The sequence below is a fragment of the Corvus brachyrhynchos genome, unplaced genomic scaffold (assembly GCF_000691975.1).
Source record: "Corvus brachyrhynchos isolate BGI_N302 unplaced genomic scaffold, ASM69197v1 scaffold103, whole genome shotgun sequence".
Classification (NCBI taxonomy): domain Eukaryota; kingdom Metazoa; phylum Chordata; class Aves; order Passeriformes; family Corvidae; genus Corvus; species Corvus brachyrhynchos.
Window position 1 is genome coordinate 2,727,656 of NW_008237436.1, and position 13,837 is coordinate 2,741,492.

Consider the following 13,837-nt stretch of genomic DNA (forward strand, 5'->3'; position numbering starts at 1 on the left):
GACTTTGACCCTTTTCAAAATGCTAGCAGTATTTTTGCATTTTATACCACTGCACAATTTTTCTACTGAATTAAAATCCAAAGTAATTTAGAAAGGAAATGACAGTACAAGGTCAAATCACTGTGTTTCACTGCACTAGATATGTAATTAAAAAATTTTAAAGCTACAGGTATTTTATTCTTTCAGCAGTGCTATGTTTTTTGAGATGGCTGCTTAAAAGACTGACATAGAACATGATGTTTTCTGATTTAGAGCTTGTTTTTAAATAGCAGTCTTTGGTGAACACTTACATTTTAAAACATTATGATTTCAGTATTCTTCACACTAAGCACTCTGGATGTTTAATACTTTGCTGTGTCATGGAGATGTTAATAGTTTTCTCATATGTGTAAAATTGAGTAATCCCAAAGGATCAGTGTTATCTGGTGTAGACTGCACTGAAAGACCTCACAAAACATTCTTGAAAGAGAAGTATGAGCCATTCCCTAACACTTTCCAGGCTCATTTCCCAAATAATGGAAATAGCAAAAAATAAATATTTGCATTTTTGTTATACTTGGTTTTGTTACACATCCTGCCATTGTCAGGAAACACACTGGCTGTGTTATAGCCTTTAAGTTATCATTATATAAAAATGATTGTTTAACAGCTTCCTTGAAAGAGACAGTCTTTTCCTATTAGACTGACAAACTGTGCAGATATATGTGCACTTTGCTAAATGATATCAGGTTCTCAGTTGCTTTGGGGACTGGATGGAACCTGCTGACACCACCCTCATTAAGGTACTGTGCATCCACTTCTCTGGCAGAAAAAATTCCAGTCCCAACTGCACATTTCAAGAGCTAAAGCAGTAATTCACACCGTAGTCTGTTAAAATGAAATGTTCACCCCCTCTGAGAAGCGAACACAAAATAGCAGACAAATCGGTGAGATTGTATTTGGTAATGGAGAAACACCCTGAGAATATCTCTTCCCTCCACTATGAAGGTGCATCTTATCCTATGCTGCAGTGAATTCTGAGGCTATGGAAGACAGAGACGTCATCTGTCACAATATTATTGTACATATATGTTTGAAGTCACAGTGGAGAATGAATATGACGATTAATGCAAGATTGAAAATACAGAAAACTCCTGGCCTTTCAAAATATTGCTGATGCTGATTAGAAGTATTTCATCAAATAAGCGATGTGTTTTCATTATTCACTGTAAATTGACTACAATAACAAGGCCTGTGAGGTATAACTGATGCTCAAAATAATTACAAGGTATTTTATTTTATTTTATTTTATTTTATTGACTAGCAAAATTTTAATGATGGTTCAATTGATACCTTTAAATAACATTTTTAATATAATACATATATAGCTGTATTTAATGAAAAGGTTACTTCTCTCAAGAATTTGACAATAATTTTTAAACTCACATAAAATACTAATGCAAACACATCATCACGTTTTCTAGGTTGTTCAATGAGAAGTGTTATTTCAATTTAAAAGGTAAAAGATGTAAGGATGTAAGATCGTGCATTCCCATTTTCATGTAAAAATGCCTGTACAAGTAGCTAAAATAATCAACCTTCAGAACAGATATGATTAATTGTATTATATAATAAACCTGAAAAGCTGTATTCTGCATTACCTTCATCCTCATCAATATTCTTTTCAGTGTCATTATCTACTTTTTTTCTTTCAATTACTTTAGGATTCATTTGGAGAAAAATTCTGAAATGCACAAAACATCTGCTGAATAAAATGGAGTCTTTAAGCGAAATACCAGAGATTCCTTTCTGTTCTTGCATGATAATGCAATTTTCATGGGAAAATCTCTGGGAAGAATCTTTACTGGGGTCCTTTCCCCAGAGTGGGTGGAGGCAGGGAGGGAAGGAGAGAAGGAAGGGAAGGGAAGGGAAGGGAAGGGAAGGGAAGGGAAGGGAAGGGAAGGGAAGGGAAGGGAAGTAAGGAAAAAGATGGGAAAAAAGTGAGGTAGAGCTTGTCTTCAGCTAGAAAGTCTCACCTCAACTTCTCAGAACAGATCCTGGATTGGATGAACTAGTGATCTGGCTGACAGCCTGGGACTGGGGAGATATGGGTTAATTTCTCTCATTCCACAAGCATTTACAGTGTCCATGAGGAGATTGCTTAGCTGTGTCTATAGCTTGCAATAGGAAGGTGAGCTGGAAGTCCCTGAGCTCCTGTAGAGGGGACAGTGTGCAAACATGGCCCCATTTATGCAGAGGTGACAACTGGGATCCCAGAAGTGGTGCAACTGTCTTGATGCAGCACTGCCTGGGAAGGAGAGCCGGGAGCTGCCCATGCTTACACAACTCTGCAGCTTCTACTTCAGCCTTACCTAAGTTAGTGCTCAAATCTCTCTCTCTCTTTTTTTTTTTGTTGTTGTTGTTGTTGTTGTTGTTGTTGTTGTGCAATTTAAAACTTTTTGATTAACCCCAAATAGAACAGCTTTTGTATACACAAAGATCAGGCACTTTCTGAAAGAAAAAGAAATCCACAAATAAAATAGCAGGGAGGGGAGTAAATTCTGCGAGATCTGCCCCTGGCTTCTTTAGTGTTATTTTAATGTCCATGTAGGAAAATGCTGCTATCCAAGGTAATGGTAAGAGTTCATCCTTCACTGAAGATACAGATTTTCTGTAAAGACCTTAAATCTCAGTTGTACAAACTAGCAATTAACCCGGTTTTACTCTGATGAGGCACAGGTCATACCAGATGACAAGTTCTACAGTAATGATAGTCTCTCACGTTTCTTGGGAAATGTGTAGGATATATGGAGTTCTGGTCACTTTTCATAGCTTTACTATGCCCTTCACAGACTAGTAAGTCAACTACCTCAGTTTTAATCTAATATCACGGCTATAAAATGCAGATAAATTTTATTTATGGATCAATCCCAGTAACTTCACTTAATAGAAGAAAATAATTTTATTTCCATTTGACTGAGATTGTGCTGCTGTGTGCACTGATTAAAATGACTTGCACATACAAGACAAAGGCAAAGCTCAAGCTATATACTATGTCTCAGTCCATATCTTAACCATAAGACAAATACAGAAACTGAACTTGAGTCAAATAAATTGTTCTGAATGTTTTTGAAAAAGTTCTTTTCATAATGTTCTATAAAATGCTTTTTCTAAACACACCATTTGTATTTTATTGCAAAAAAGCCCTCTGTAAGGACTCATATTAAATAGAATTATCTTCCACAAAATGGTTTTATAAGATATTCTTTACTCCAAAAAACAGAACAAGTCACTGTATGAAAATGTGGCCTATTCAGCCACTTCACTTCTGATGTACTAAAATCTGCTGTTTCAGTTTATTTATGTTTCTTTCCTCCATTTAAAAATAAAGTAAGTATTTACTTTAACATTAAAACACACTACTATTAGCATCTTTCTTTTTTTTTCTGGCCAATCTCTTTAGATATCTGGCCTTTGAATAAGTCAATGCATATTGTCAATACATCTAGTGTTTACATCCGTTGGACATGTTTTGTTAGTTCATGTAAAGTTTACTTTGCCAGCTATCTTCCTAGAACTATATTCTCTTATGAGAGCAGAACTAGATGTAGCATCCTATTTATCTAGCCACTGAAATATTCAGCTTATCTTCACTCTAATTTATTCAGCAGCTAACTTATCTGTTGGTTTTTTGGTTTTTTTTTTTGGAAATGCACTGCACAAAATTGTAGCTGGGTACAAAAGGAATATTGAACGCAGCTTTATTTGGCTCTTGCTGAAAACTGACTGAGCTTTTCCCGACTGCTTGCTTTTTTATTAAAAACACCCACTGAAAAATAACCTATAAATAGGACATCTTAGGATGATACTTTAAACTTAAAAATAAATTTCAATTTCATCTGAATTTTTAAACAGATTTTCTTCAGCATCCTAATATGAAAAACAGATAACAACAATATCAAATGTAAGAGTACTCACAGATTCATAGTACCAGAGTTTCACTCAGTAAATAAACTTTTTATTTATGGAAAACACATGTTTAATTGTGTGGATTTAATTGTGTGTAGTTTTTCTTCTGATGGAAGAGTTGCATGTGATAAAGAGAGAAATTTAATTTTACAGAAACCGATTCCATTTTTCCAACAAAGGGCTCTTAATAAGCCCATAAACTCCATTCCACAGCATATACATTTTTGGAAGTATTAAGTGTGGTTGCCTTGAAATATTCACACTTGGATGTGTTCATTTGCATTATTACATTTAAAAGCCTTGGGGCTTTATCACTTCCTTTTCTTGAAATGGCACAGTAATAAGGAAAAGTGGTTATGCTTATCACCACCCATCAGTCAAACACCTTCTATATTAAAAAAACATCATTTTTTCCACTCAGTGAATGGGTGTGTGATGTTTCATACACATGTCAATATTAGTATTACTTTGCCTGCTGAAGAAATCATTTTATTTAACAGGATGTATGACTGGAAGTAAATGAGGAGAGATTCCCGTTTACACTTTAATGAGCAGGGACAATGCAGCATGTCAAAACCATGCATTCACTATAATTTAGGAGTAAAAGTCACACAATTTTACACAAACAAACCATACCACATTTTAACTGTCTTGAACCTCACCAAAAATCAGTGTATAGTAAGGGCTGTGCACATGATTCCTGGACTAATGTTTAATATCCTAAGTATTCTTCCAAAGCAAATCTCAACAAAGAAAATAAGCAGATCACCTGATGGTTTGATACTGAAAAGATAATCTATGTACCCATGACAGCCTCTTTCATTAGCTTTTGATCCTGTCAAACAATAAATATAACCTTTAGCCTTGTATATGTAATGAATAAAACTTGAACCTACACTGTCTAATCAAATGAGAAGTCCAATATATCCCACAAACAGTGGGACATGGCACATTCCATGCCCATGAACCCTAGTTTTAAATCTAAAATTATACGTAAAAGGAAAAAAACAAAAAGCCTTGATAAGAGAATTTCCAAGCACCTAAAAGAAAAAAGGCAGAGGAATTTTCACACTAATATTTAAATATAATTGTTCTGGGAGAACAAGTAATATCGGGATGTAAAAATACCACAGTAAGGAGTGCTACATAAAACCAGAATAAAATGGAATAGAAGATGGAAGAAAAGGACGAGCTACATGTTCAAGATGGCTTTGCACAAATGTAACTATTTAAGTTTCGACTAAATGCAAAAGGCACATATTACTCCATTACTGACATCATAAGCCAGACAAACACCTTTAATTTCATCTCCAAAAAACGTATGAATTGCATTTGATATGTATGTTCACTTAGGAGTTGTGATATCACAAAAGTGGTGTATCATATTTTATACAGAAAGCCTAGAAGCCAAAGATTGAAAAAACTTCAAAAGTAGTGTAGTCAATTATCAGAAGTGACACTAGAGTTTTGTATGAACTTTGAGCAAGAATACACAAAATACTTTTTAAAAGCCAGATTTAGCACCTACCTTTAACTACAAAAAACTATTTTAAACCAATAAAACAAAGCATGGTAGGTGATTTCTCTTTTAATTTCATGGCTTCTTTGGGCTCTTTTACCATATATGAATAGTGTTAGAATTCTAAATAATTTCAGAAGATTGTTTGAGGACTATTAATTGCTAAATATCAAATGATGCCTTGAGGTGAAACCTAAGGCGTCACAAGGACAGAGGCTTTGTGAAACTAAGGGCAAAATTTGCAGGGAGACAGAAGGTCAGGAACTGACAAAGGAGATTTTATCCATCAACAGTTTAGCTGGAGGTTCTGATCTGCTATCAAATCTGCAGGAACATGTCTCCATTGCAGGGAAAAATCTGACAGAAGGAAGTTGCTCCTCGTGGAAAGGATACTGTGTGGGCCTGCCCCAGAGGTTTGGCTGAGGTTTGATAGCTCATTCAATAATGTTAAGAATAAATCACTAAGTCCTGCTTTTAAGCACCAGGCTACTCAGGATTCACCTCCATTACAAGTAAAAAAGGATATCTTACAGGTACAGGACAATATTGAAAATGAAAACAGAATTGACAAGGCAATACCTCAGAGACATTCAAATTTTTAAGATTTTTACCAAAAATGCAAAAATTGAAACAGGACGCAAGTAACAGTACCCAAGTAAAGTATTCCATACTAACCGGCCACTGCATTTTAAAATAAATCATTAATCTACTTTTCCTTTCAAAACCATGATGAAATGAAATCTATCCGATATTATTATAATAAACACCACAAAAAAAATTGACAATTATAATCCTTTTATCCTGAGGTATTCCACAAGACTTAAGAGATTTCACATGTGTTTTCTCATATATCCATGGGATAAATGCAGCCCAGATATTGCCAGAAAGGAAAGATCATTTTCCTTGACTAGCTTTGTGTATGCTTTTCAGTGGTCAAAACCCTAGCTGTTCCAGAAGAAACCACCGATAGCTTTGCTAAGTTTTCAAATTGGCAAGAAAAGGTGCACATTGCATGGATTCTTGATGAAAAATAAAGAGCCATGGACTTGATTTTACATTTCCTTTTGAGGAGAGCACTAATAAAAATACAGTGATAATTAATAAGCTATGCAAGCACTAATTCCATAATGAGTCTTTACTAACTCATGAAGAAAACCTGTCTATTCAGCTATCACACTACTTCCTGTAGCAATTACATACTTCAGTAGATTGCTATAAAAATTTGGATTGAACCAAATACCTAGTGAAGGACTCATGAGACACTGTCTAATCTTGTTGCACTTCACCACATGCAGTGCTATTAATACTCACAGAAAGTGAGTTTGAGAGATTTTGAAAAATGTAAGCACCTTAATGAAAGGTTTATCTCTCTGAACAACTCTAAACCAGCAATGCTTTTATACATCTAGGGAACAAGCCAGTGTAAAATGATCATAGGTCTTTATTTAAGTCATGTCTGTGGACCTTTTATTGTTCTTGGCACAGATTACAGTGGTGTTACAGAACTGAAAAACACATTTGTGAAACATACCTACAATACTGTGAAAGGTCAGAAGTTTTACATAACCTAACGGAAGTATCAAACAATTTATTTCCTTTTGAGGCATACTGTGAAAGTAATGTAAATTCTGGGTTCATTTGCTTATTTGTTTTTTTTTTACTTGTCTAGGAAAAAAAGGGAGAGTAAACATAGATGTCTCTATCTGCTATTATGAATTCAAGTCTTACTCAAATTATTTTGGAAGTCTTACAAAAGAGGTGTGAAATATCCACGGCAGGATGTCTCCACTGCTCCCCAGGATGTGTGCTTGCAGGGAGAGGAGGAAAGAAATCCAGACTTAAAACAGAAACCCCAGAAACACTCATGACTGACCAGCAGCAGAAGGGAATGCAGGGGCTGCATCACAGGACTGCAGAACAGGCCTTGGGGGTCATTTTCTCCTCTCCAGCCTCACTCCTTAAGGCAGTGAGTGACAGCTTCCTGTGGTTTTGAGCCTCACTCAATTTGTACAAGCAACTTCCCCCTCTTGGCTGAGAAGCTGTGGTAAGGATTCAAGAAAGCTGTCACACCAGACAACAGAAACCTCACACTGGGGATGTGGCAGGACGACCCACCTTCACTGGCAAGATAGTGCATACTTTCATAGTTGATAGCAACCAGGAATGATACTTCCCACCACTCAATTTCGAGCCCATTTTTTTGTCTTTATTTTAGCTGGCCAAAAGTAGAGCCCCTCCATATGTTTCTACTATGCTTGGCCAGGACAGACCTTCTCTGCAGTCTGTTAACCAGAGTACCAGAGCTGGGTATTGATGACAATGTGGTGCTATTAGAGAAAAAAATACCAGGAACTTTTTTATTATAAAGCACTAACTGCCCAAATCTGGTTGGAAGGAAAAAACCACAACAAGTAACAATAAGGACCAGATACTCCAGGATCTAAAATACAAAATACCTCTTTACTAACTATTAAATCAAAGGGACATGCTGATACTATATTACTATTCTAGTCACTGCAAAATAAAGTGAAATGTTAGTCCAAGCTTTTCATTTACAAAGGATCAGCTTTTATAAACTAAGAGGGATAATTAGTGAGATCAAGTGGTCTGATGCGCTCCTGTTCCGTAAGTCAGAAGGTATGGAGGAGCTGCAGATTTGGAACCAGGTAAGTCAGGGACATGGAAGTAGCATAATGTAGAGATTCAGTATAAACTAACTCTAAAATAGAAAAGTCTATTTCAGACTTTTATGGGTTTAAGATAAAGATCTTACTTAACCAGACTATAAATATAAAACAAAATCTCTCTCTAAAAGGGCTGGTTGACTGTTTTTAAAAAAAATGAAGCATACCTTTGAAAGATCTCTGAAGTTGCCTGGAAGGGTCAGATCTAACTCTTCAGACTCATAGTTTGTTAAAACCCACGGAAACACAGGGTATTGGTTCAGATCATTGTACGTTCGTCCTATTGAAAAGGAAAGTTTTAAGAATTAGGAAATAGTCTCCATTTGTCCAGCTAGAAAAAAATCTAGTGGTTACATTTGTTGCATCACATGTTCCCAGTCCCCACCACTTGACAGAATCAGGTATAAATCTTCCAGACAAAAGCAGCCATTTAGATGCACTTAATTTGAACCAGAAGTCAACACACAAACTGAAATTATATAAAAAGCACAGTATCTTTTAAGATCAACTAAAATGCACCCTATGCCAATAAACAATTCCTTTTTTATTTCCATTAAATATTTCTATAGCATGAAGGTAGAAATTTAAAAGAACTAGACTATTACTTTTCTAGCAGCTTTATGAAGAATCATAGCTGGCAAAGATTAAATGAGATTCCAAACAGCAAGGGGCTAAATATGAGGTTTGCAAATCTAGATCTATCCTAGATAGTCCATACTAATCCATCATTCCCTATGGCTCCTCTTCACTAAAGGAATGGTGAGATTCCATGGCAACTGTGGAATCAAAGTGGTGAAAGTCATGTTTGCTGCAACACTATTTTGTAATCACTTTGAAAATTAAAAAACAGTTGTCCCCACTAAAAGGCAGAGCTGACTATCCCAGGCCACTCTCTTCAATCATGAAAGAAACACTGCTGTCATCCTAGCAGCTCAAATGTGCAAAAGCTGCCTTTAGATACCATTTCAAAAGAACAATCTGCACTGCAATGAACTGAAAATTATGAATTCGTCACAAAGAGAAGTGTTTGGGAAAGTCTGTTGTTTCTGTGTTCTCTAATATTTAGTAGAATCTAACACTTCAGTGATAAGACAAATGAAATTTCTTAGTACATATCCATCCAGCCTATTGATATAGTGAGAACCACACAATATGCAATATGAATCTTAAAAAAAAAAAAAAAAAAAATCAGGTCATAAATATATGTGTGTGTGTATTTATATAATATAATTAGCAGACTGAAATAATCCAGGTTAACAATTCCCAGTCCTGCGGCAGATTTACAGCCCTGTCTCACTAACTGCTTCCTTCCAGATTCTGGACAGATTCCTGGGGTACAAAACCCGGCACAGGAAAACACAGGCTTCCTTGTTCTGAGTAGCAGTTGCAATTCTCCACAAAAATCAGTTCTGCTTTAATGAAATGTGAAACTTTCACTGCTCTACAAACACCTTATTTTTTCAATAGAAGTTGATGAACAAAAAGAATGTTTTCATTTTGTACATAGTTTCACTGAATACAGGAGAAGTGCATATTCTTTATAATTGTGCATCCTCATTTTTACACTCTGAACACACAGATGTTCACAGGAATATGAAAAAAAATTAGGGTGCAAATATAACTTTGTTAAAAAAGCAATGCCAGCACTGTGTACTACATACACAAATAAAGATGCATAAAAACAAAACCACTTCTTCTTCAATATCAACAATGAATGAATGAATGTATGAATGAATGCAAAATGACTCTTGGACAGAACAAGAATGTATCAAACAACTAAATCAAGAAGCATACCAAAATTTATCCTTGTAGTGGAGGAAAAGGAAAGGTATTATCTGGTAGAATATTAATTATTTTGGACTTCTGGGAGGGGCTCTATATTTCTTGAAGAAACAGAACTCTGCCTCATTTTTCACATCCATCAAATCAGAATATTATTTTCCTCTTTGGCAAGGGTTTAATTACATATGACTTGTAAAGTTTCTTAATATTATCAAATTTAGGGTGCTATAAAGCATGGCCTCTATAAAACTACAGCTTCATACAATAAATGTTTTTCTCACCATCAGAATATTTAATTGAATTAACAGAAGAGTGTGAAAAAGCTTCCACAATAGAAAGACATTTGTTTTTATGCAGAGAGCAGACTAAAAGAACTTTGAGATCCAGGAAGAGAATGACTGAGATGACTCTAGTCTGTTACAAAGCATAAGCAAAAATGAAGATTCTTCAAATTAAAATTTGTATGGAAAAGAGCTCATAGTAATAAAAATCTTCAACTGTAACCATTTTATAGAAGCATTTAAATAGCATCCTTTTGCAAAATTTTAAAAGGAAATGTAGGATTATACAAAATAACTTTTGATTTCAAAACTGAGTTTTTTTCATATTGTGATTTCATTTAATTTTGAATCTTATTTCATTCAATTTCAATATTCAGTCAACAAGTTTTTGACTTTTTTTTCCCATTCCATATAAGAAAGTCATAAATGTGTAAATAGGGCAAGAAAAAAGCAATCCTGAGCCTAGCTGGTGTAGGAGTTCTCTTTTGCTGAGAGGTTACTTATAGCATAAACACAGGCAGAAATTACCTTTTACATTAGCTCCATGTCAGAACACTGCAGTAACTCCTCCATGCAGTTTTTTACCCCACAAGGAGAAATAATTTGAAGCAGCTTCTCTCTCAGCTTAGGTAAAATACATTGCAAACAATGAAGCCTTCGTGATTATGTATTTGGTAAATATAAGCATAGCCTTGTGAAAAAAATAAAATATTATGTTCTCTCCTACTTGAATTTTTATAAAATACATTTTATTTATGAAGATATTAACTACTAAGAATAACTCTTAATTTGTTTAATAAAAAAGATAACGATTTATTTTTCTCAATTAAACAATTTTCCCCTTAATATCAACAAATAAAACTGACTCGATAAGATGAATCTAATTTAAATTGTGAAAGGAGACCAAACCTATGAGGTAAGACCACACATCTATACTTATCTGAGCAGAGGACAGCGATCTAGGCCTATAATGGGATTACAAATCCCTAATTCTAAACATGCATAAATATTAGTGGCTTCACTTTATTAGAAATGCTGTCTTGATCGGTTCTGGCTTCAAAATTGATTATTTTCAGAGTAAAGTCAGCAGATGAATATACTTAGCTATCTCATCAATTGTCTTGTGCTTCCAGCAAGAATTATTTGGTCCTTTCTTTAGCTAAATAAATATAAAACATTAACCTGTATGGCTATTGGTAGTCCCTATACCTTTTCAGAAGCTTCAGATTTCCCCTCAAGTAGGATTACAGAGATTAATATTAATGGCTGAATATTAAATATCGCAAGCCCTGTGACACTAATCTACTTGAACAATAAAAATGAGGCATAGTAAATGAGATCTCAGAAATACTGGATATGTTTCTTCATTAAAAAAAAACTTTTTAATTAAACCATCCAATTTAATGTTTTTATATGGCACTTTAGTTTCTAAGGTAAAGTGAGCTAGAGACAGCTGACAAAGAAATTATAACTGCAATTCCTTGGTGAAAATGTTAATGACAGCAAAATATTGTTTAATTAGATGATTGCAGCATCTGGATTAACACTCTTTAAGAGCGATGTTCCTGTGCTTGTCTGCTTCTTCACACTTTACAGACATTTTGTCATCTCTAGGTCATTAGGAAAGAATTTTTAATGATTTTTCTAGAAGTAAGTAGTTCGAGTTACATCTAATTAGATGACAATAATAAGCCCAACACATGCAGTAGCTAAATATATACATAATTAACCAGTGAGGGCTTGTACATCACAGAGTAAAAAAGTGGAAAATGCTAAACAGGCCAAAAAAAATGGTGAGGGGGAAGAAGTTCATCTGAATTTATTACCTAACTGAAGATGTCATTTTTTTCCACAAACCTTTAAAAATAATTCCTTTCCACTACAAGAAATTACGCAAAAAAAATATGGATGCAATTATATTCCATTTCTTTTAAAAGCAGTGGCATGTAGGATTTAAAAGAATTAAAATTCCAATAAATACAAATGCAAGCACACATTTAATATACCGCAATTTGAAATCAAACAGCAGAAATCAGTTAAATACTGAGAAATAGATTTGAAATCTAGACTTCTGGCTAAAACAGTGAGCACCACAATGATATTAAAAAACAACTTCTTGTTCCCACTCCTCTTGATACCTTTTGCTGTAGTGGGATTACTTTTAAGTATTCTTTTTAATAATCTCTTAAATGAGACTAGTAAAAATTACTTGTTTCCTATATCACCCAGAGGGTTCAGTTGACATATATGCTGGTCCTGTGCAGAAAGGACAATTAGTATAATCATTGCAGTTTCCAAGCCTTCAAAACAAAAGGATCTCTGAGAATGAAGTAGGTAGAAGGAGGAGGGGGAAGGTGACCAGGAATGCTTATGTCTACACAACCAGGACAAAAACCAGGGGCATGGAGAGTATAACAGTGAGACTGATTGATAAGTAGCAGAGTGCAGTGTTTACCTTTGGGAGAAAAGCCCAGAGTTGTAAACATGATGAAATATGCTCAAGCCAGGAAAGAGGGCAAGAAAGAGGTGAAGAGCTTGGAAACAGAATAGGGAGGTGAGAAAATAGCTGACTAGAGGGCCAGAGAAACAGGTTGAAACAAGACTTTAGAGAGTTTGAAGATGGAGAGAGATTTTAACTGAAATTGCAATGAGACATCAGGACAACTCAAGTGCCAGAAATCACATATACTTGGATAGGAAATTATCTAGAAAGAGAGATCTTTGAGAGCTGAAGCAGACAGTTATTAAGTCATGAGCACAGATCACAGCAGAAAGAGTTAAACGAAAAATGAAGCATGGCAATGTTTCAGAGGGGTAATAGGATGATGCAAGAATCAAAGAAAACATCACAGAACAATGGATTTTTTCCAAGAGGATACTTCAAATATTAAGAACATATAGAACAGCCAGGGGCCATACTTCTCAGGACAGATATACCAGCAAACCAGGGAGAGATTTAAGAAGAGATTCATGTATTTATTTCAGTGGTTCTGTTATACAGAGACCAACCAGTCTGCATAATTAACAGTATTAACAAACAGGCAAAGGTGGGAAAGGACCCAGCTGCATGATATCACAATGAGAGAAGTAAGCTGGTGACAGAACCCTCACTTCTGAACTTCTCTCTTCCGAGGCTACAGCTTCTTGTGTAATTTCAGAGAAGGATCACAAGAAAACATGAGTGCTTTCTTAGTCTTTTGTAGAGGGCTACAGACTAATAAAGCACCATTGTAAGAAATAAAAGGAAGCAACAAAGAATGGGCAAAAGATGTACTAAACCACTTTGTTAGTGGGCCTCTATTTGGATGAGAAGAAAAAACAGTGAAGCGACCTTACTTATCACCTACTTACCAGCAAAAAATCCACAATTCTTAAGTGTTAAACCTCCATGTTTCTGACTAAGTGTCATAGGTTAGCAAGCCTAGTCCCAGAAGGGACGTCCTTGCTAAGGGGTGCTTACAGTTTCCTCTGGGAACTGATAGAACCTATCAGCTGGCCAGTTTGAATATGGACAATTCTCTAAGCCACTTAAAGTTGTGATCACCTCTGTGATCCACATTTAAGAATAGGCAAACTCCCCCTCCAAGCTCTCTCTCGTTTCCGGCGCTGGGACAGGTGGCTGC

General features: G+C 35.3%; 1 protein-coding gene across 9 annotated transcripts in view; it reads right to left on the bottom strand.

The window, feature by feature from the left end:
* Positions 1-13,837, bottom strand: part of NBEA (neurobeachin) — a 388,857-nt gene that overhangs the window by 75,972 nt on the left and 299,048 nt on the right. For all 9 annotated transcript variants that reach the window (XM_017731325.1, XM_017731319.1, XM_017731324.1 and 6 more), the window contains one exon: positions 8,319-8,431. In XM_017731325.1, coding sequence (XP_017586814.1) covers positions 8,319-8,431 — 113 coding nt within the window. The remainder of the gene's footprint in view (positions 1-8,318; positions 8,432-13,837) is intronic.